The sequence below is a fragment of the Haliaeetus leucocephalus genome, unplaced genomic scaffold (genome assembly GCF_000737465.1).
Source record: "Haliaeetus leucocephalus isolate CR32 unplaced genomic scaffold, Haliaeetus_leucocephalus-4.0 Scaffold384, whole genome shotgun sequence".
In the NCBI taxonomy this organism is placed as follows: domain Eukaryota; kingdom Metazoa; phylum Chordata; class Aves; order Accipitriformes; family Accipitridae; genus Haliaeetus; species Haliaeetus leucocephalus.
In genome coordinates, this window is record NW_010972820.1 from 3,386,375 (window position 1) to 3,410,118 (window position 23,744).

A 23,744-nucleotide genomic window follows, 5' to 3' on the forward strand; every position below is an offset into this window, starting at 1 on the left:
AATGATGCTGCTCTGCTATGAGACTTATTATAAAATCTGGAATCAGCTGAGTGGGTGGGGTTTTTAAGCATTCTTTTTAAAGTCAAATTTTTTTTTGCACATGCAGGTCAACCTAAAAAATTAATTTCAAATTTAAAAAAAAAATCAATTAATTCAAACTTGAAATACTCCTCTTAAAAATTAAATATTTTGGTTTAATATTATTAAAATGCAATTTTTTGCTTCTATTAAAATCAAATGTTCTATTTCCAAATAATTTGATTATAAAAACCAAATACATTCTGAAAAGCACTGAACCTTTGTTTTTGATCCAATAAAACACTCAATATACATTAAAAAGATAAATAACATATGTACCTGCATGCACATGTTTACATGCATGCACATTTCACTTTTCAATTTGCTAAAACAGTTTTCTGATAGCTTCTTTCATTGAATGGCCAGCAATCTGAAAGAATCTTTTTTTTTTTTTTAACCCAGATACTGAAATCAGTTCAATTCTGAGAAACCTAGTTAGTTAGCTGCAGCATTATCATTAGTTAGTTTTATTTATGAGAAATTTGTTCTCCTGAGACAGTGAGAATCAATGAGTATATTCAGCCAGTCTGCCCCAGTACAGGCACATTAATAGCTCCAACGTATAGCAAGAAAACAAAATCTTGCATTTACACAACCTGGATCTTGGTACTAATAGGGATTTTTTTTTTTTTTTTTTTGGGCCACAGAAGCAGGGCCACTGCAAGACACATTCTAGTAAAAAGGAAGAAAATTAAGAATTACTTGACAAAAAAGCAAGCAAAAGCTCCATCACTGTTACAGGAGGGTTTTTTTCATTGTAGGCACACCTCACAGAACTAGATCATCAATGCAAATCAGAAAAAAGCCCCACACATACCTTTTGTTACTGTTTATGGTTTGCAGTGTAAGCTCCCGCTGATGAACATACAATGATCATTTCAGATTAAAATTAATTTACTAAATGATATTTCAAGGGAAAATAGTTCACCCGTACGTTCCACACAGTTTTATCAGCTTAAATGAGAGGCGGAAAAAATGAACTCAGCCATGGCATTTTTTTGTTTCTCTTAGTTGTTCATTTCACTGGCATACAGAGCATCTACGAGGACAAGATTATTTAGGCTCCTCTGTGCTTATACTAAATCCTTTTCCAACCTCACATAAATCTACACACTTGAATTTTAATGGCAACAACGATGATGGGAATGTAACAGCTACCCCTTTAAAAGTGAAATGGCAGGGAAAGCAACTTGTAAAGATGCTATGTAAGATTTGAGTCATTTACTTGGACTGACAAATGATGTAATTGTTTACACTGCTTAACATATAGTTAATCTGTCATTCATGTACATGCATGCTATGTAACACTGTATATAATTCTAAATATCCAATGTTCTGTGGAAAAACATTTGAGATTAGTACATTTGGTTTTGGGGGGAAGCCACAAAGGAAAACCAAAAAACAACAATAAAAAAAGAGGAAGAAGGGAGGGAATTTCACACCACACAATGCATTTACTGGGAACTTCCTACACTTATAAACCAGTGCTGGGGAAAAAAAAGGAATTAATCCATGCTGATACACAGAAATCTGACAACTAAAAGATGTGCGTTCTCGTCTCCTTGAAAATATGCTTCAAGCAAGATCCTTGGCAAAAGTGGGGGACTTGAAGATGGTTGGTTGAGTTGACCGCTCACAGATGTGCTGACATATGGAAGCCAGTGCCAATGCGATACAACCTGTTGTACAGTGTCAGCAGGATAATGACAGAACAGGTTGAACTCCTGCTAATGGCCATAAGTGGTGAAGGACAACTGTGACATCTACATGCATACTACTTATCTAGCCTTTCGTTACTCATCTGGAGACCAGTTATAATCACTTGACTGTCAGTTAAAGAAACACTTTTCATGATGATCTACTTCTAGAATGTTTTAATAACAAAACCTACATAATAACGTAATTTTTAAAGGGAAAAAACCCACAGTTCTCTAAACATTAATACGTTTAATTCCTATCATTTGAACTCCTATTCATTTGAGAAATGAATATGCTTCAAAAGCAAAACTGAGGTACAATTACAGTCATTCAGTCATACTGCACAGAACTACCATACCTTTATGTCTCTAATAAAAATCCTCTCCAAAATCGTCCTTTCAATAATTACTATCTTTGAGCAGAAGATAGCCTAATACCTCGGAAAACTTTAGAAACAATAACAAGTGCTTGGAAACAGAAAATAGAACATGCTATATGATTTTTTTCCAGCAGTGCGAAATGCAGAGGAACCCCTCTAATACTGCAGTACACTGTAAAGAAGCGAAGTAAAATGTTTACTTCATGTTAGCCTGAGAGAAGAAATTTTGCTTATCTGCAGATGAAGATGTTTATCTCTCAAGACTGATCAGTCACCAATGAAAGTTACAAAAAAAGCCTGCAAAGGGCCAGTTTATAAAAGTTACAACAATTCACAGGACTTAGGTTTCCCAGTGACACTATCAAATACCTATTCACTGTCATTATACAATAGCCAGACTGAAAAGTTTTGTTCTTCCTAAAGCAATCGTTCTCATTAGTGATCCCAAGTTATATGCAGCACTATGACAGAAAACAGAGCAAAATCCTACAGCATGATTAATCCCCGTGATTAATCTTATCTCAAACCTGCCCCGCAGACATTAAGAGTTCTGCTACAACAAGGTGCTTGGTAGGAAAAAACCCAACCAAACATGAGCGTGCCCCCACATGTAATTAACAAATAACACAAGACATGCCTGTCCTATCTCCTTTGGACATGCTGGCTGATTTCTTTCATCTTTTTCTGTCTCACCTTCCCCCAAAAGAGAAAACGAGGCACCATCACTTTCTTGCGATGCACCAGATCTCTGGTACCTGAGCAAAAAGCACTTGTTAGAAGTAGCTCTGAATGGACGTAATAGCTGACATGCTACAACAGAGCCATTTCCCACCTGACCATCAGAGGGAAAATACGGCTCTTTTTACTGAGTAATGGAAATATCTGTCTGGTGCAATTTCTTCCTACCAGCTGGTAGCTAAGTGAAGACCTTTATGCATGAGGTCTTGCAACCCTATAAAAAAAGTTTTCTCTTTGTATGGACGTCCAATTCTTCTTTCTTCCTTTAAGTCCCACTAAGATTTTCAACAGTGCTCTGTGACAGCAAGTTCCACAGGCTAGCTCTATAAAATGTTAAAAAACCCCTTTTTTTCCCCTGGCTCTAAATCTGTTGCCTTTCAGTTTCACAGACAGCTCCTTGAACTCTTAGGAGGGCAGTTAAATAAGCAGAGCTAATTTATCTTCTATCATTTCTTGTCTGCTCTTGCTGTCATGCCTCCTTTTCATGTCCTCTCCTCCCTAAACTCCCAAAATTCAAGTCCCTCTTGATGTGAAGGCTTCCTATTTTTGTTACCTCTCCCTAAAGCTCCAAACTGGCTTTATCTTCTAACGCTCTATTCTGGTTAACATGAACATTGCTACTGAGGATACACCTCCAATGTACCTAATGAAATTATTGGTTTTCTCCTTCATTGCATCTACAAGCATTGCTTATGTAGTTCACCAACACCACACACATTGCAAATACTTGTGTTGCCCAAAATGCTGCACAAGTCTTCCTCCTGAGTGGAAGAAGTGAACACAAAACTCAAACAAGTGCAGATGATTCCTCTACTTTGCACTCATAAACCTCATCCATCCAGCTTTGTTAACTTGTTCCTAAAATTAAAGAAACTCTGACAAAGTTAACTGAAATAAAGGCATGCAATCTCTCGACTGCTGCTGCATGAAGAAGATTCAATCTCCTCTGTCAGAGAGCTCCTGAACATGACGCAGCACCGTCAGCAAGGCACATGCAGGCACGACAGGGACCCAAAATAATTCTTCACAATCAGTCAAGGAAACATCAACTGTATGTTCTTCTGCTATTATCTTTAAATGGTAAAAGTCAAATGGGAAAAATAAGCAAGTTGGAAATCTTTTCTAAAAAGAGCTTTTTCTCTACGGCAATATTATTTTAAAAGAAAAGGCTCAAAAAGACTCCTAATTAATGAGAAAAATCCTGTTTCCTTCACCCCTTAAATCTTGTACAACATTATCTCAGTTTCTCTTAGCGTTTCCTCTCAGAAGTGATAAATGTGGAATGCTCCAAGTATTGTTTAGGTTTCCCTCCAAAACTAATCAATATTCCTAACTGCACGTGACTTCCATTCTGTCAGTCCCACCTCTGTCTTGAGTTCTGCTTTCTGCACCTGAGAAGGAAGGATGAATACTCCCTGAGGAGGGAAGACCTATGTATATTTTGTGACCACCAATAAAATCTTTGTTAGGCAAGTATTTTTTCCTGCATGTTAATGTAGCAATATAATACCCCTATAAATAATTATTTGATGAGGGTTTGAAGCAGCCAAATTCTGTAACCACTTTCTGGGCTCATCACTTATATCCTGCAACATTTACTTGCTATGCAAATCTAAGCTTTCTTCCACCAATAAAATTATTCAATCATAACAAATAAAGGAAATAAAATTTATGTCCTCTTAATACATCAGTGTTGCATTAGTCACTAAGTCTCCAGATAAGTCAGAAGTCTGCAGTCCTGATATTCAGCATAGTGGAAAACCAACAGAAGGGCCCCGTAGCTATGCTCACAATCTGTCCTTGCAAAACATCTGACAGCTGCAACACTAACAAAATTAACAGTGGATGAATTAGTACCAGACGCTAAACAGTTGCTATAGAAAGACTCATCCATTTCTTTTCTTCTTCTCCCCTTCTTCAACCTGGCTACCCCACCACTTGATAAAATTAACACTCAGTATCATTTTTTTCTTTTGTTATTTAATAAAAAAAAGCACCACAAATACCCTTTCATACACAAGATGATGAACTTCATGCCATGATCTCCCTAGACTCTTAAAGAAGCAGTCTGCAGTTGAAAGGACTGTGTCACAGTTCTCTTACTGCTTCTGAGCAGCAAACGCGCATCCACTTGCAGAGTTTCTCACTTGCAGATTTTGGGATCCCACCCGGTGCCGTGACAGAGCTGCAGTTGAACAAGGCAGCACCTGCTCCCTTTCTTTACAGGCTCTCTGCCCACACCTAACCGCAGTCCTGTGTGCCTTCGCCCGCTCCTTTTTAGCTTTTCCTTCCTTCCCTGCCTTCTTAGGTCTTCTTTCACTGAGCACTTTTCCATTTTTGAGTAAGGATGCCCAGTTCAAATGTGAGCATTCAAACTCTTGCATAATGCAACATCTCAAGCAGGTGGAGTCCTGAAGTCCTACAGGGACATCAAAAAAAGCAACTCCAGACATCAAATTCAGAAGTGTTATTCCAGCACTGAACTTGAAATGAGGGCAAATGTCAGGTGTTAAATTATACAGCTACCTTTACTATATCTTGCATTAACTGATCCAACATGAAAATATGTCATCATTCAGCTGGGAGATTAAAAAACAAAAAAACACCCAAACTCATCAATACCAATTTAATCAAAATCTATATATATTTTTATATATATAATCCAATTGTGTCATCAGGGAAAAGTATCCATTTTTAAAGGATCAGCTTTCTGCTAGACACAAGACAAATGTTATTAGGAAACCGCTGTGTTACTTTTTGGCTAGATAGCATACTATAACAGTCCTGACAAGTAGACAGATCGAAGTACATAAAGAACAGCAGCATACCATCCCTGCTGACAGCTTCAGCATTTCAACCATTCACATTTGTAAGAAGCCTCGTAGGATTTGGAAGTGACTATACTAAGTATTACATAAAACGTCTATATTCTCCATGACCACTCAGTGGGCATGTCCCTGTTTGCAAGCTACAGGCAACTATTCGAAATAATGTTATGGTAAAGACTGGGAAGACAATTCCTGCGTCACTGAGTCCAACTCTTCATATCACAGACAAGTACATCCTACGCTATCTGTACAATCTGGTTCATAAATTCTTTACTGAAGAAAGGTATGGTCGTATACTGTAGACTGGAACTGAGACAGCAAGATCTGTGATGGGGAGAGAATAAATTTAAAAAAAAACAAAAACCCAAAGCAAGGTTGCAACTAGAGTCAGAAACTTTTATGTAAAATATATAAAACCAAAACATTATTATTAGACATCCTTTTCCATGCCCTTCTCCCCAGTAGTTAAATGTCTTTCTCTGACTTATCTCTCTGAAATACAAACATTTTTTTTCAGTGTAGTACTTCCTTTCACACATGCATCCTGTCATCTCTTTAGGAAAGACGCTGTTTGAACTTTACTTGTTAAGTAAAAAGAGTTTCTGCTAATGCATGTGAAGACCACAAGTAGTGCATGCCTTTAAGATTACTTTATTAACACAACCTCTGGGCAGGATTCAAAAAGCAGTTTACAGAGAATACTGCAGCAACACAGACTTCTCCCTAGCTGGGACTTCTGAAATCTTGCAGTGCTCTCTCTTTCATTTCAGCTTTGCTAAAGAGTAGAAAGCCAATTTTAAAAGATTAAAAAAGGCTTTCCAAAAAAGGCATGACAGAACTCTGCATTCATACTGTTTAAGTTAATGTACAGTAAATATATTCAGTTTGCAAAGATAAAGATTTCCTGTTCTCCTACTTCCACCACTGCAGACTGCTGAATTTGCTGAAATTCTCCCTTTCTTCTTTCTTGCTCATGTCACCATCAGTAACAGAATAATCAAAAGACCAAAACCTTCTGTCATACCCATGCAGCCACTTACTGCCCCTGAACACCTAATTTCTTGCTAACAGGATGTGGCTGACACTTTTATTATTGATACTAGAGCTAGTAAAGGATTTATATCTAAGTTGTGTTCTGCAAGGCTAACAAAAGTAAGAAGTAGGGGTGAAGGCAAGATTTGAAGTCTGCTGCAACTTTATTCTAACTCTCTTGCTGCAGAACACTTACAATTCCATAGAATAATACTGTAGCAAATAAATTAACATGCATTATTAACCTTTTCAAATGTGAGATTCAGCTATATCATCCTTCAGTTACTCTGCTTCTACAGCTTCTTGTACTTGTAAAGTCAATATTTAAATATTTGTATCAACTTTTAAACAGGTCTTCTACAGGTGTTTTAAAAAGCAAGATTGTTTGCATCATAATTGAAGGCACCTACAAAGCACCACTGTAAACATTTTCCACACCAAGAAACAGGAGTTTCTTTAGGGCTTGTAAGCTCTTTGCAATCTGGAGCCATATGCCATTTCAGTACTGCTTCAAGTCCTTGCTTGTTAGACCCTTTTTAATTTTGAATTGATGCCAAGGTCAGACATCATAGCAGAGGTTTCCCATTTAAAAGCTTAGCCTTTTTTTCAAAATACCTACATACACTTTGCAGTATTAGCACAGCTTTATGCTAATATACAACAAAACCTGAAAAGTAATTCTATTTTCTTCAGTTTTACCATGCCCTCTTCTGCCCCCTCGCACTCAGTTCAAAGCCCATTCAAAGCTAGTGGTTATGGACTGGGCCATACATTTCATGAAGAGGAGGTACAACCCTGGAGCGCAATAAGGAGCCCTGCAACTTTAAAATATGAAGAACACATTTTCTGGACTGCCCAGTAAAAATCTAATGGCACCTTAGAAAGGACAACAGACAAGGCACACTTAGAAACGTATCACTGGAAATTAAAAATAAATAAATAAGTAAAAGATACTGACAATACGTACTTTTGACAAAGCTGACTGAACAGCACTTTGGGAGAAAGAGGACCTTTTCCAGCCTCCCTCATGCTGTGAAGGAACAAGAACATCGCTGAAGTCAAAGGTCCCGGGCTGGAGAGGTTTACCACCAAAGGATCCTTCAAAGCAAAGGTAAACTGCACATCAGATTTCAAAGTTAATGACACACAAGACTTACCTGAAGTTAGTATGTTTATGACAAAGAACAACGTAACATTCGGTCTTAAGAGTGTTTGGGGTTGTTTTTTTTTTTTAAATGTTGATGTCACCGACATGACTGGAATAGTTGAAGAGAAAGCTTATTATTTAAGTAGTAATAGCTGCAAAACCAAACAATTCTTGTTGAGCAAATTGGTTGGTAACCAATAGTTTTGGGAACAGGCACGTCAATGAGCCAGTCTGACTCTCACCAAAACAGACTACCTCCTGTATTGGCTGCTTTACTCTTACTCCCATGTGCACTGAAATTCAGCTGGAGAGACGTCGCGGGCGACCTCCTCCATGGGCCAGCGCAAGACGGAGCTCAGCTGCACTCTGTCTACTCCACCTCAGGAAAGGGGTGGCCAGCTTCTCTGGCCTGAGCGCCGCAGATCGAAATTTCCACACGTCCGACAGCCACAGAAACGTACCCTGTTCCTCCAGGAACCAGGTGGCGAGAAGGCACCGGCGGTGGTTCTCAGCAGGAGCCGACAGCAGACCCCACAGGTCCGCCGCGGCAGCGGGGGACAGGCCCCGGGCGCAGCCCGCGCAGCCCCTCCTGGTGGGAGATTGGCCCCAGCAGGCAGGTCCTGGGCTGGAAGGAGCGGGCCAGCAGCCACCCAAGCCCGTCTTAGAGCAGGAGACGCTCCTGCACTGCTTATGCCACGTGTGTCCCAACGACCACAGATCGCCAGCCCTCCCTAACGCGCTCCCAGGTTCATACAAGACCACGCTGCTTCCTACTTGCTGGCCCGACTCTCACAAAAACAGATTACAACTGCCGGACAAACAATTAGAGAGGCTGCCTCGCCCAGAAAGCAGATCCACACAAAACATAAGCGCTGTGGATACACACGAATATAGAGTATTTGCATTATCAAAATAATGCACCATCAAAAGGTGGAAAAATGCCCTTTACCAAGCAGGAAGCTGGGAGTTTCTACATTACTATTAGTTAGACTACTGCAGCCCTCTAATTCTGTGTTGACATACAAAGACCAGAAAACACAGACTTTGCTCCGAAGATCTTATTTACATTGTAAGCATTGCCATTAAACAAAAAATCAACCTTTCAACCTTATGGCTGTGCAAGTTTCACATCAAGCATAAGCCAACGTACCACTGGCTTTCTAAGCCTCCGGGCACAAACAAGCTCCAGACCTCCGTTGTGGCTCAGGATAACTTAGTGAAACATGTTGCTGCCCAGAACTGCCACTGGAGGAAATATAGACAGCAATGCAGTAAATTTCACACTGTTCTTGCCTGGAGAAGCTATGAACATCACCGACAGCAATGTACAGAAATCTTCATCATTTCAGAGGTATCTGAAACAGAATCCCACCCCTCAACCCTCACTACCACCAGAAAGCTCCCAGAACAGCAGAAAAAGAAAAAAAAAGAATAAAAAATCATCTCTAAACTGCTTTCTTTAGCTAGCAGAGAGAAAGGGGTATTATCTTCATTGCCAACAACATATTATGAAAACCCAAGTCTCTAAGACATGACCAGGAACAGCAGCATATTCTTTTAATAATAACCACAGGAGTCTCTTTCCCATATGCCTGTAATGAGCTTGTGGACAAGAAATTTGGTCCTCACTGAAATTTTGCTTCTCTCAGTTTAATCCTCTGGCCCGTGAAGCACATAATAAATTTTACAAGCCTTATCAATGAAGGTCTGGGACAGACTGGAATAAAATACTTCATGAACACTTTCTAGAGCCAAATACACTATTTCTTGTATCATACATTCATACTGAAGCAATGAAATGAGAAACAAAAATAAGCCAGCCACTTTCTTAAGGTCAGGCATCATTTGCTACTTCAGTGTCACAAAATTTGAAAGGAAGTGATTATTCCTCCTCCTCCAGGGCTGAATAATTCATTTCGTAAAAGGAGTGAGTTCACAGATATCATAAACCAGCTAAACAATTAAAAGGCAAAAGAAACAGGAGAGTAAGAGTATGTCTTTAATGGAGATGTGATTTCCCATCCTCCAGCTTCTTCCCACATTTCCCCAAATTTGTATTTCTCACTGCATACTTACCAATTGGGAGTCTGAAGTATGACAGATTTTTAACTTTGTTCCTTTCTCCTTCATCTCATACACCAGTTCATTTAGTACATGAGTCTGTGCCAAGTTCTTAAAGAAAAAAGAAATAAACCCAAGAAAGACACGCTGATCTTTCAAGTATACATTTTCCTTTAGTTACAAATTCTAGCTTTAGGGAGAGACAAAATGAGACATATTTCAAAATGTACAACTGAGGTTTAAATCAGACCACTGGAAAAAGCAGGTATCACCCTTACAAGAGCCAAGATCATTGATCTCAGACTGTTTCTACAATTGTATCTAATTCTGTTTCTGTAATTCCAAAATAGTTTCCTAGTAATAACTTTGTTATTTTTATTGAATAACAAGATTGGGGTGGGTTTTTTGGGGTTTGGTTTGGTTTTTTTATGGTGCGGACATTAGTATCAGTAATCATTTGTTTCTTTTAAACTCTGCAGTCTCCCTCATTGTGCCCCAAGAAGCACAAAGGCTTTGGCACACTGAAAAGCATTCTCTCTCTGAATTTAAGAGAGAAACCAACTCAACATATCTCAGCTTTGTTTTTTATTTTTGGTTAACTTTGACTGCAGATCACTTAGGTTTCTACAATGCCCTAAGTATGGACAGAGAATAATTTGCAGTTATTCTACTCCTTACAAATTTACTATTTGTTTGCTGAGTTTTGTAATGACCACCATAAACACAAGGTAGAGTGCCAGTTCAGAACACCTCTGTAGCAGTTTTCTCTCATTTGTTCACTCCTGTCTCCAAACATAAAAATGTCTCTGCTCAACTGACAAGCAATAGGGCAGTCCAATATAAAACCCGCTAAGGCTGCTGCTTTTTATGAGGATGTTGGTTTAGTTGTACGCTCAACATCAATAAAAGTGTATTAGCATAGTTCATTCCTCTTATTCTGGTCAGAAAAAAAAACATAATCACTAAAAGTACTTTTATAACTGCATCCATTATAGGTGTTTAAAATGATCACAATGCACAGTGCAGACATTCACATTATGCATAAAGTACCACTTTTCACACCCACCAGTACGGTAAATACTGTGCATTACTCACGACTGCCTAATGCTGAACTACAAATAAAACCATATGCTAGAGTACAACCCACACACATATGCAGTGTGTAAAACACTTGACATTTTCATATGTCTCATTACTGTGAAAAATGCTACTGATCCAGGAATTCTTTTTTGTTATAACAGGAAATATTGCTTGGATAGCAAGGAGTAAAAAGAATTTGAAAAGGGCCTTCAGAAAGCAGAATGAAGACTGGTAGCAGTCATAACCTTTTCTGAAGTCCACAGTTTATACAGATTAAGTATTTCTGAAAGCTATTAAGGGAAAGCTGTATGATCTTTCCATCTTACCTGCATGACAGCATTAAAAAAGCACGTATTTCCTAAATTATTTATTCCTTTAACTGGAATGGATGCACCATTACCCGAACTTTTTCCTTTCAGTATTTCACTTGTTTCACTGTTTTCTTCACGGAGTCGTATGATTTTTGATGAACCTATAATTAAATTATAGATTAATATTACTATGTAATTGCATAGTTTAATCAATTCAGTCCTTCCATGGCTCACATTTATCATTTTTAACATATGCAGAAAGACACCTTGATGGTACTCTAAGCTGCTTTATGTATTTTTAAAAAAAAAGAGACATCAGCAGTTTAACCCCGGGGGAAAAAAAAATTCTCCCCAACAACTACATATATCCAACAAAACCTTCCACAATAATCATACTGTCCCATAACACTGTAACTTCTTCAATTACCCAAGCAATAAATAAAGTAAAACGGGCTTTGTTAGTTTATTAACAATAGGCAGTTAAGATGTACGTTCCTAGACACACTGGAAAAACCACACAAAGGCTGCTTTTTGGTGCATTTGAAGAGGTACCAAAAGTTACCACCTGAATGCTGCAAGTCTTTATCAATTATGGTGGTCTGTTTGAATTGCCTTGTACAACTCGGTCAACAGACAAATCAGAGTTATCAGTTTCCCCAAACGCTACATTTGCTCCTCGACTCACCTCCCTTCGTCACAGCCTGAGGAATTGCTAACACAACCCAAATACATACAATGCTAGTGTTTTAATTTCAAACAACAAAAATTTGATAAAACTGCAATGGAAAATGCTACCAGTATAACATCCACATATTTCCCTATTTGCCTTGTTATTTAAATAGATGAGGGGCAGCAAAGTTAGACAGTCATTAACTTGTAGCCTAGAGGTAATGGAAAGACTTGAGATAACAATATTTAGCCTCAAATTCTACTAGCAACTTTCATATTGTCATGGTTGCAGGACTAAATATGAACATTACTGACATCTGCAGTGTCTTAAATATTGATTAACAATGCATGTCAATGTAAACGAGTTATGGACTTAATAGATGCCAAGAACTGTGATGCTGCAATCTCTGTCTTGACATATGAATTCATGTATTTGTCCTAATGAGTTTCACATTGAAGTCTCATTAAAGTGTTCTTGAGAAATAACTAACAGACCTATTTACGTTAATGAAATGCTCATGCCAAAAGGTTCTTTTATGTACACTCTAGGTAGCTTCTTGCTTAGAAGATGAAAAAATATAATTAAATAAAAAAAGGGTCATTAAAATATCTATTGTATCTGGCAACAAGCTTGTGACGCAGTCTGTCTGCACCCTATAGTGCCATCAAGGCATAATTATTTTTCCAAATTTCATCGGAGTTTGTCAAAACGCAGTTAGAGGTGCTTTGCTGTTTAAAAACATTTTAAATGTTCTTGGTAATACCGCTTACACAGCTTTAAAATACTCTCCACTCGTGTGGAAAATTAAGACAGTACAAGGGCAAAGTAAGAGACCAAGTTCTCCTTGAAAAAGCAGACAAAGTGTTTTTGAACGCAATGAATGACAAACAGCTTGGGAGCTGCTCACACCCTGAAACAGTCACTGTTTTATGGGCTACATGCAGCAACACCTTTTAATTGACATGCTTACAAGGGGCACGCTACAGTGTCTGAGACTCATCCACCCACGCAGAGCTCCAACAGAATTATAGCAGGAGAATGGGAACTCCAAGTGTCTGCAACTGGAAGGCACTGCTCACTTTCAGAAATTTAGTAATGTAAGTGGAGACTTCTTCCCCTCAGAAAAGTGTGCCATACAGAGCAGTGCTGGGGAGAAGAGATGGTTAAAAAGAAAAAAAAAAGAGAAAAAAAAAAGCCAAAATTGTGTAAATAATTTGTGTATTAGTATACCACAGTTGTTGCATTTATCCATCGGCATTCAAAAACATCTGGGACAGCATCTTAAAGTAAACAATGTTCACAAGGCCATCTGGACAAAACTGCAGGCAAAAATTAAAGCATAAGCATATGGAAAAGCAGATTTTTCTCTTCCCTTTAGCAGTACAGGATGACAAATGTCAAACCTAGATCTGTCCACGCTTCACTGTGCTATGCTTTGCAGCACCACCTGGCTCTCCTTGCACAGCCACCAAATATGGACAGCACTGCCACAGCGGACCATATCTGCAGGGCAAACTCGATAAAAGCATTTCACTTCATGGTTAAATGGCAGCTTCACACAAGTAGCAAGGTTCCATTTGCTGAACCTTACATATAAATTATTTAAGGGAGAGAAAACAAAGCCGAAGCATCCAGCTTTGCGATAAGAGCTGGATGAATATGCAATTATAAAACACAATAAATGAGAACCAGACATCCAATTGCCACAAAGCTGGATAATTAGTACAGGGATCAGAAGAAGCAGTAGTAAATTAAGAAAAGGCCTCCATGCTGTTACTGAAGTCTAGGAACCTCCTTTCATTCAGAAGGTTTTAATTACCGCCTCTTGATTTTTTAATTTTACAAACAAAATCCATGTGATATTCTACTAGGTTTTTCGTATCTCTGAAAAAGTCTTGACAGAAAAGTGTTGCTTTGCCATTCCAAACAGATATTTTTAAGGACACGTACAGAGCCAGAGGACGGACAGCAGTTTTTAATTTAACTCCGCTCAGTGTCCCCAGCTCAGTGACAAATGACAGACAGGCCTGAAGCTGAATGTTTAGTTGACATGTGAAGAGTTGGTCAGTCTTAATAGAAGATGCTGGTAATGACTGTGATAGCTAATACTTCTACAGATTGGGGCTGGAGGGTCCTTCTGCAAGATTAACCCAAGGCTACGAGCCTGTTATTAATCAAAAGGCTAATATGTAATTTTTTAAAGTGAATTTGCACTGAACTGTTTCATGGACTCTTGCCAACTCAATCTTGCAACCCTGTAATGTTTTAACAGGCGTGCTCTTGGATATGAAAAGTGACTTTTAAGCCAGCACAGACACAACAAGGGCCTCGGCGGAAGGATTCCATCGAAATGGCTGTCATCTGCTGCTGCCCACAAGGGCCTTCAGCTCCTGGCCAAACAGGACAAAAGTAGCCCAAGCCATCCATCCGCATGCAGTAATACCTGTTATAAAGGACCTCGTTAATGTTAAAAAGAGCAAGGTGGGTGAAAAGCACAAAAGTAATTAAATTCATAGATTAATTTCTGTCCGTAGTTCACTATTACATCTTTTAGAAGGGTTCCATGGTGACCCTCAACTTCTCTGCCCTTCTCGGGCATGGCGGACACCAGCCCCAGGCAGGCCTGTCCCTCCACAGCGGGCACCGCGGATCCGACGGTGACTGTTTCGGGGCTCACGCATTCAGACTACGCCTCTCCGCCAGACTCCTTCCGCAGTTTTGTTGTAGAGGTGGCCTTTCTAATCCAGTCGCGCAGGGAAAACTCTCACCCAGGCTGTGCCTTGATCACCACCCCGACTCCCTGGACAAAGCGCATCTGGCTGCAGGGACGCCCTGCCGGAGCACTCGCTCCAGAGGCCAAGACCCATCGCCCAGCTCTCCGTCCGACTCGTCACACCCTACCGACCACCTCGTGCTCGGCAAAGCTTCCCCACGTCGCCCTGCAAAGCCCCTTCCCACCAGACCCACAGGAAAGAGGACAGCAGTCAGAGACGGCTCCTCTGCTACAGCTCTTGCCTGCAGCGCACACTTTCCTTGCCACTCCTTTCTTCAGCCCTTTTTTACCTACTTCTGCTCACCTGTAGCCTTGTCTCGTAAGCTCTCTGGAGGCAGGGGACATCGTTTTGTCCCACAGCTGCACAGCACCGGCCTCATGGGTGTGCGGCTGAGATTCCTAACCCAGCGTTAACACAGGCAATGATTCACTCCGTGAGTCAGAGCAAGTCACCGGACCAGGTGTACAAAGGCACACGGTGCTGACACATCCACTTGCAAAAGACGTTCAGAAATCTTATTGCAGGTTCCCTATCAATTTGTTTTGCCAGTATTTCAAACATTCGCAGCGCACGTGGACTTCTGTGCCGCCCTTGCTGAAACTGAGCTGTGCCTGGGGCTGCAGATGGTATGCAAGCAAAAAGATAAATGACATCCAATTTTTCTTTCAGCAAGGGGAGTAAGCATTTTTGCTCATCTTTTCAATGCAACTTTTTTTTTTTTTTTTAATTAAAAATGAGGGTTACAGGAATGTGCACTTTCATTCCAAGGTCAAGCCTTTTCTATTGAATACAACCTCTGGTACTTCTGCTGAAGGTCTTCACAGTAAAAGCAATGTTAATAGATTGCCTTTTTTTTACCAAGTCCTCATCATACTGTATTATGAAATGCTACTAAATTGTCTGGCACTCCTTTTTTATTTAAAAAACTGGATTTTTTTTTTCCAACACTGTACAACAATGAGAATCTAACCCTTAGAAAAACAGCACAGTTCTCTTCTGAAATGGTCACTAGCTTTACATTTCAAAAGCCCAGTTTCTCTTGCGGCGTTACAATCCTACCGAATTAAAGATTACAAACTGCAATTTTATTTCTCTGATTCTGCCAGAACATTATAAACTAAAAAACACGTCTGTACAGTGTGAAAGAGCAAGCTATTCAAGCACCAGTTTTGATCCTATACTCTCAGATGACTTGTGCTACACCTCACAAGTAAATAAGTACGTGGACAGGAAAGGGAAGAATCCGTGGATAAAAATGACAGAATATCTAAACAATTTTTTGCCAATGATTCAGTTTTCATTTCTTTGCAACATGTATAATTAACAGCAGCCCTTAACAAGTAAGTAAATTTGAAAGAAAATTTATGACCGACAACAGAAATGTCTTTTTGCTGAAGTGTATCTCAGATTTAGGGAATCAACATATTCTGCTTTATTCTGCTAGTTAATTTTATTTTTAAGTAGATAGACTGGACTTATATGACTTCAAGCTCCAAACTACATGTAGTGAAAATCAGTTACGAAAGAATGCAATTATTTTTTTCAGTGCGATCCTTTGACAACTGCTAATATCAACAGACAAATGCAAATCTGAAAAGTTATTCACTGTACTATTTGTTTTTCCAAACAAGTTAACACCTATTACCTGTAATGTAAAATTATATCCTTTTAAATCTTTGTTTTACATCATTTATATCCATTAAAATAGAAACCAAGTTTCTAACTTTCACCTATTGGCAAATCTGGGCAGCTGAACTTACTAGCAAAATCTCATTCCTCTGCTTGACCTTCCCAACAATAAATTTAACTAAAAAATTTAAGAATAAATATTCTTCCTTCCCATTCTATTGCCACACAAACCAATTTAATTAACTGCTCTATAAAAAAATTGAGTAAGCAATCTTACGTCTCCACCGACATCTAATTTGGCCTTTGTAAAGGAAAATACGCATAATATTCACTTTTAAGACTGCAAAACAATTTATTTTCTCCAGCAAATGAGCAGACATGCAGATCGCAATGTCTCAGCATGGTTTCTGTGTACTACATGTGCATTATGTCCATGTGAAGCTCACAAGTGTGCCACACGGACAATACTGCACCTGCCTTTCTGTGAAAATCATCATGGCCTGCTAACCTTTTCCACAAAACAAATTTCTGGGTGGTACACCCTAGAAAGCAATCTTGCTTTATTCTTCCATCTTGTGCCCAACATGACCTCTTAACCAAACAGACTCCTCTAAAAAAAAAAAAAAAAAAAAAAGGAAAAAAAAAAAAAAAAAAAGCAGGCATTGCTGGGTACAACAAACCATAGGATCAGATGCGAAAATCACACAGCTGCAAGCATTCTTTTGGGAACCCAGCACTGGGATTTATCTCAATCGCTTAATGTAATTACAAAAGTCAGTCATGTAGTAGTAATGTAATTTGCACATTTTTACAGCTGAAGTGAAGTTGAATCTTTATGAGAGGCCGACTGAAAAGCAGGGATCCTGCTGCCACACTATTCCACCACATTAGTACCAAATGACAAGCATTTTGCTTTTGTTTATTTTCCAAGATGCGTTAATTAGGAAATCTATATAACCCTCCCTTACATGTTTAAGCTGATTATTTTATCTTTAAATGACTCCTGCACTTTTAAGAACTAAAAAAAACCTAGCAGCCCTCATCTGTTACTTATATCCATGTTCATACTGCATTTCTGCAGAAATTTCTACACAATGCTATTTGAATTTTAATGATGCACCATGCCAACCAGTTGTTACAACAGAAAGAAATCCAGACATAAGATGAATTGTTGTTACAGTGCCACATTCTGATATGAAATTTAAGTGTCTTCACTTTGGCTGCTTTTTTAGGAAGAAACAGAAAAGCAATGGGAAAAAAGCAGAAGATTGATTTTTAAGTGAGAAATTTGAACTATTAATTGTCAGTTTTACACTACTTGTTTCTCACAAGTTATTTTTCATTTATTTAAGATTAGTTTATGTTTTTAATGCCTGAATATACAACATTTAAAAAACTAAGCCAACTAATAATTTAAAGGATGAGAGTTACACTGAAAATACCACTGTAACATGAAATAAAATGCTACACATAAAAAAACCAAAAGATAAGTTATCAATAGTAGAGTTAATTTTCACTGTTATACTTGGTGTCCTTTGTGTTCTGGACAACAGCATGAACTACATTTCAATTTCCGATTTTATTTTTAAAAAAATCCTTAAAGGCAGTCTAATTTAAAGAAAAGAAAAAATCTTACTTAAGTTACATTTCTTTAGGGGAAGTACCAACTGTGTCAGCCCAAGTATTTGACATAAAACAGAAAAGGCATTGCTGTCACAGTTATCAAAGTGAAACAAGAATGCCAACTCCGGTTGGGAATTCCCTCTCACGCATACCACTTATTTATCAATACACAGCTGTTTCCCAGCCTCTTCCAGTGAGGAACACGGCCCAGAGCAACAGACAATGCCAGGCAAACAGGGTTTTCCTCTTTTCCTTGCCACTCAAGAAAACCCAACAAATCATCTTGGGGCCAACATTCCCAGAGCTCTCAAGAAGGGGATCCAAACTGCTCAGCACAGCCATACTTTGGCAAGGGGAGAGGCTCGCAGACTTCCACCTTTACAACATTCCTGGAAGTGTACACACATGCTTTTTGCGTGAATACAAGCTCGCACTTGAGCCTCAGCCCTTTCCCAGCGTGGAGCAGGAGACACGACTGCCCTCCAGGAGCAACCTCTGCATGCTGAGACCTCTTGCTGCCAAGGCAGCTTGCGCATGTCTTGCAAGGCTTGCATATGACTTCGGCTATTTTGAAGTTTCACAAATTAAGAATCTAAACCATGAAGCACAGAGATGTATCACTCAGAAAGTCTTATCCAGCAGTACAAAACCAGAATGAAATTGTTTCCATTAAATTAACCGAAACAAACACTACAGCATTTTCATCTGCAAGCAAGCTGCAACACCCATCTATTACATGTAAACTTGAAACTGAAGCTGTGAACAAAAGTGAAATCACATACTGTATTTTCATCGCTCCAAGCAAAAAGATGCAAAAAGTAGCAATTTATTAATTTATTACAATTGAATAATTTAACATACAACTTGTGACTAGATCAAAATATAAAATATGTATTTCTGAGTGGCCCTTCATTTTTTTGCCCTCAAAAAATATGCAACACCTCTTAAAACCAGGAGGATTTATGCACATGCTACTAGAGGAATACCTAGTCTAATTCAGTAAGGCAATTCTTTTCCACTCTTACTTCTAACCAGTTGATTATCTCTGCTAAAAACTGCAACCAATTGTTTTAAAAATTTACTTAAGCTGGTTTTTGTGAAGAAAATCTGGAATCCGATACACTCACTAAGTCACAAGCCAGAAATGCTACTGAGTGTGTTACAGCAGGGATAAATACCATCAACATCATCAAGAGTAGACAGTTGAGGGCCACACATACAAAGTTCTATCTACTATTACACATATTTAGAAGATACAGTAGGCTCCTAACGTAAGAAAATAATTTAATACTATTTTCTATTAATAGAAATGAGCGTTCTATCAGTTAAAACCCAGTAACATAAATGAACAGAAAGCATTACATCTAACAACAGATTACTAGAAAATCCACTTAAATTTAATTAACTGTGGAAAACAAATTTAAATCAGAAAAATTATAAGATGTGACACATCCACACTAGGAAAATTCAATTCATTTATGCTTTTATATAGTTTTTCTGCATTAATTTATATGGCATCTTATTTAAGGTAACATCTCTACAATAAACTTTCTTCATTAAAGACAAAATTTGGAAAAACTGTCCTACAGTGCCAAAAATATTTTTAAAATGTAATCATACTGAAGGAAAAAAAATGACATTATATTTTGACAGGCATTACTTGCCCAAGTAATTGTGCAATTACAAACTGCATTATACTCACATTATACATAATTTTTCAATTCTTCGTTTAACATGACTCAAAATCGGAAATGCTCATTTTTAGAGACAGTATATTACAGATGTCTCCAGATAAAAACTATTTGTGTAAACTTACTTGGTTCAGCCCTGGAACCATGTTTTTGAAGAAAGTCAACTATCTGAGCCAAAACTTTTTTGTTGCAATGTGTTGACAGCTCTTCATCACATTCATAACACCTAAACAGAAGAAGAAACAAACTGGAGTTCAGGATATCTGGATGGACCTCCCAGCTCTAACAAACCTCTCTAACAACCATACACAAATTACTTAGGCTCTAGGTTTCAATTTTTCACACTAAAAAGAGGAATAAAATTGAATTCTCTCATATATGCTCTTCTATAGATCAGTCCCAATTCAGTGCGATACTTACAGATTTAAATAATCTCAGTTTACAGTCCTGCAAATAATCATATAGAAACAAGCAGGAAGGACAAACTTCTATAGCCAACCAACTCTGTACAGAACACAATGGACTCAAACTTCTATCTTAGTATTGATTTGTGACACCTCCGAGAGTCCTAACAACAAACTAGTTTTCTCTCCACAAAGCCTGCCTTTCCTCTTTATATTCACTTTATTTGTCAGAAGCATTCTTTATCATGAGAAGACACTGCTTTAAGTTATGTGTAGTCTTTATAGACAAGCATACACAAACACCTGCATACTCACCATATGATCCATGTGCTGAGGTTGATAACAATGCAATGAGGTTCTGTGCGTGCTGTTTGGAAGTGTTTCAGAGAATGCTGGCCCTCTGAGTTCTTACTACATCCCTAAATACAGAAACATCGACACAGTAAGGGGAAAGAAGGGAAGTAGAAAAAGACTATATTATCAGTAAATAAACTACAAAAACTTCACTTTTCAAAATCAGACAGAAACCTATAGCAACCTAAATACTCATTTAGCATTTTCAAGGACTGAGAGGGTTTAACATTCTTTATAATCCAATATTATAAAGATATCAGTTGTTTTTTTTAAATGAACATATTTTCTTTTTACTAATAAAGGATAATCAATGACAATACAAAACCAAAATCTCATCTTTCCTACTTGGAAAAATCAGTTCAAAGTACAGAAAATATATTGTTTGTTTTAACTTAATAGAAATCATTCCTAGCTTTTTAATAAGTATTGAATAAGTACCATTAGACAGAAAACGATGCCATTCACAAAAGTAAGAATTCTCTAAAAAAATGTGAATGACATGACTATATAGCATATTTGGTCCACAGAACATCAAAGGAAAAGACAGCATAGGTAACCCTCACTGCTCAGGAATGCCAAATACATTCCAGACAGCAAATGTGAAATGTACATAAATTGTTTTGTAGTAAAAAGCTACTCAGAACACCCCATTTATTCACAGCAACTTTGAGAGAAAGCACTTGTAATTTTTCAAGTATCTACAGAGTGGGACTTAGAAGATTCTGACTGGTGTCTGAATGAGGCATGAGTTTTGGAGGCTTTTAACAGCATATACATGAAAAAGCACACAGAGTTAACTCCTTTTAAAAGCCTTTCTTAACTACAAATTTTCAGAGACAAGATATATGAGTCAAGCCCTCCTCAGATCTAGTTAACTGTCTTCTGAAGCCTGCAAATACCATGTTTCTTTGCTGGTAGGAGCGGGCTTCTGTCCTTACTATAGTAAGACCTACTGAAAGTCTAAGAAAATTGTGAAATGCTTTGTTCAGGCAACTATTAGCTGAACCAAGCGTGACATTGCCTGTAAACTGATTTTTTCTGTATCAGGCTTTACTTCACTCGCAGGGCAGAAACCTGTGCATGCCCATGGGGTCAGGACCTGCCATTTTAAACTCTGAGGCCACGATTTGACATTATAACTGATCCAATCTAATGGCTAGCTGCCACAAAAAACAGCATTCTCATTTCAGCACAGTCCTTCTTCCCCGATTTCAATCAAATCTAGCAATTGAGTGTCCACAGTACAAGTTGATTCAGCAATATACATATTTGTTTTTTCATTCATTTGTATTTGTGGGATCTCCTGCCAGATGAACCAGATGAACAGACACATTTTGCAACCACACAGTTCCTGGAGCCAATTCTCTGTAAGTGGAAAGAGCATGCAGATGAAGAACAGAAAAGGCAGGACCATTACTTACTACTTGTGATGCCAAACCTCACCATAACACATAAAGCTAACCCAAAACATTGCTGAAAACAAGACAAGAAGAAAGTAAGGCCACATCCCACTCCACTGAAGAAGCTGAAGCATGGACTCTCACAACTAAGCACTTATGTCACACTGTTTCACTGAAGGTACTGAAGTCATACCCTTTAGAAAATCAGGGCTCATCCACCTCCATAAATTTACATATGCTTACCTGAGAGCCACATTTGAGACACAGCCATATGTCTGAAGGTGCCACAGGCTCACCATCACTCATCCGCCTCTCCTTCAGACATTCTGCACATATTGACCAGACGCTCTGAGCTACTGCTCTCTTCACATGATGCACATCCACTGCTTGGCTCACGTGCTGGCAGGTTAAGCCTAGAGAAAACGACACATATTCACTTTCACCCATTAGAAATAATGGCTATGAAAGGGAGCACATGTACACTGAAAGACCAGAGTCTTCAATGAATTCAGCATTGTTAAAAAAAAAAGCAAAGAACTAAAATAGGAAAAATCACCCAGCTGCTCCCCATATACTGAATTTTTTGAAGGATCTATTTCAGTCTTTCTATAATGAAAATCCTTTTCAAGTCAATAAACACCACCTCTTAAAAACAGGCAAACTACTTTGTACAAAAGTAATCCTTGTACTTTTGTACGAAATTAATTTCCCTGCTTTTTGGTGTGGTTTTTTGTCAACAGTAAGATACTACATAAATCTATTTTTGCATATAACACCACAGGCAGTTGACCTCCTTTTGAATCCATAAAGAAGATTTTCAAATACCCATGCATCCCTACTACAACTGCTCGTTCTGAACGCAAGTATCAACCACCATTCTTCTCTGTCATATTTTTTTGCACAAATTCCACTATACTATCACAGAATAACCTAGGTTTGAAGGAACCTCTGAAGGCCATCTTGTCCAAACCCTTACTCAAAGCAGGGCCAAATACAAATTTAGATCTGGCTGCTGATGGCTTTGTTCAGTTGAGTGTTGAATATCTTCCAGGACAGAGGTTTCACCAACTCACTAGAAAATCTGTTTTCTGTCTGGCCATCCTCAGGGTGAAAATAAAATAAATTTCCTCATACCTAGCGAAATTTTCCTTGCCCTACCTTTTGTCTGTTGCCTTTAGTCCTTTCATCGTAGACCTCCTAGAAGAGTCTGGCTCTGCCTTCTCTATAACCACCTATCAGGCAAAGAAAGAAACTATACTTTCACTCCTTTGGCTAAACAAAGCTCTTCCCTTCAGCCCCTCTTCACACATCATGTTCTCAATCTCCTTAACAACATGGAGGGGGTGACCCACTGCTGAATTCACTCCAACAAGTCAACGTCTTTCTTGTAACAGGGAGCCCACAACTGGACTCAGTACTCCAGATGAAGTCTCACAAGTGCTGAAAAGATGGAAAGAATCACGTACCTTGCCCTCTGCTCTAGTTAATACAGTCCAGCACACAGCAGGCACAAGCCACACCGCCTTGCTTTTATTCAGTGCGTGCACTAGGACCCCCAGGACCTTTTCTGCAAAGCTGCTTTGAAGCCATTGATTCCCACTGTGTAATTGCATGTAGTTATTTTGGCCCAGGTGCCGAACTCTCCACTTGCCTTTATTGAACTCCGAGAAGTTTCTGCCAACCCATTTCTCCAGCCAGTCTAGGTCACTCTCAGTGGCAGACTTACCCTCCAGCGTACCAGCTGCTCTCCTCAATTTGTTGTCATGAAGATGACAGAGCATAGTCTCACAATGACATCATGCAGCTCTCTCAGCATCTTCAGATGCATCCCATCTGATCCCATGGAC

General features: G+C 38.6%; 1 protein-coding gene across 5 annotated transcripts in view; it reads right to left on the minus strand.

The window, feature by feature from the left end:
- Positions 1 to 23,744, minus strand: part of USP45 (ubiquitin specific peptidase 45) — a 53,537-nt gene that overhangs the window by 20,984 nt on the left and 8,809 nt on the right. For all 5 annotated transcript variants that reach the window (XM_010573358.1, XM_010573360.1, XM_010573357.1 and 2 more), the window contains exons 3-8: positions 22,141 to 22,310; positions 20,459 to 20,562; positions 19,865 to 19,965; positions 11,368 to 11,513; positions 9,977 to 10,072; positions 7,721 to 7,851 (exon numbers count right to left, since the gene is read on the minus strand). In XM_010573358.1, coding sequence (XP_010571660.1) covers positions 7,721 to 7,851; positions 9,977 to 10,072; positions 11,368 to 11,513; positions 19,865 to 19,965; positions 20,459 to 20,562; positions 22,141 to 22,310 — 748 coding nt within the window. The remainder of the gene's footprint in view (positions 1 to 7,720; positions 7,852 to 9,976; positions 10,073 to 11,367; positions 11,514 to 19,864; positions 19,966 to 20,458; positions 20,563 to 22,140; positions 22,311 to 23,744) is intronic.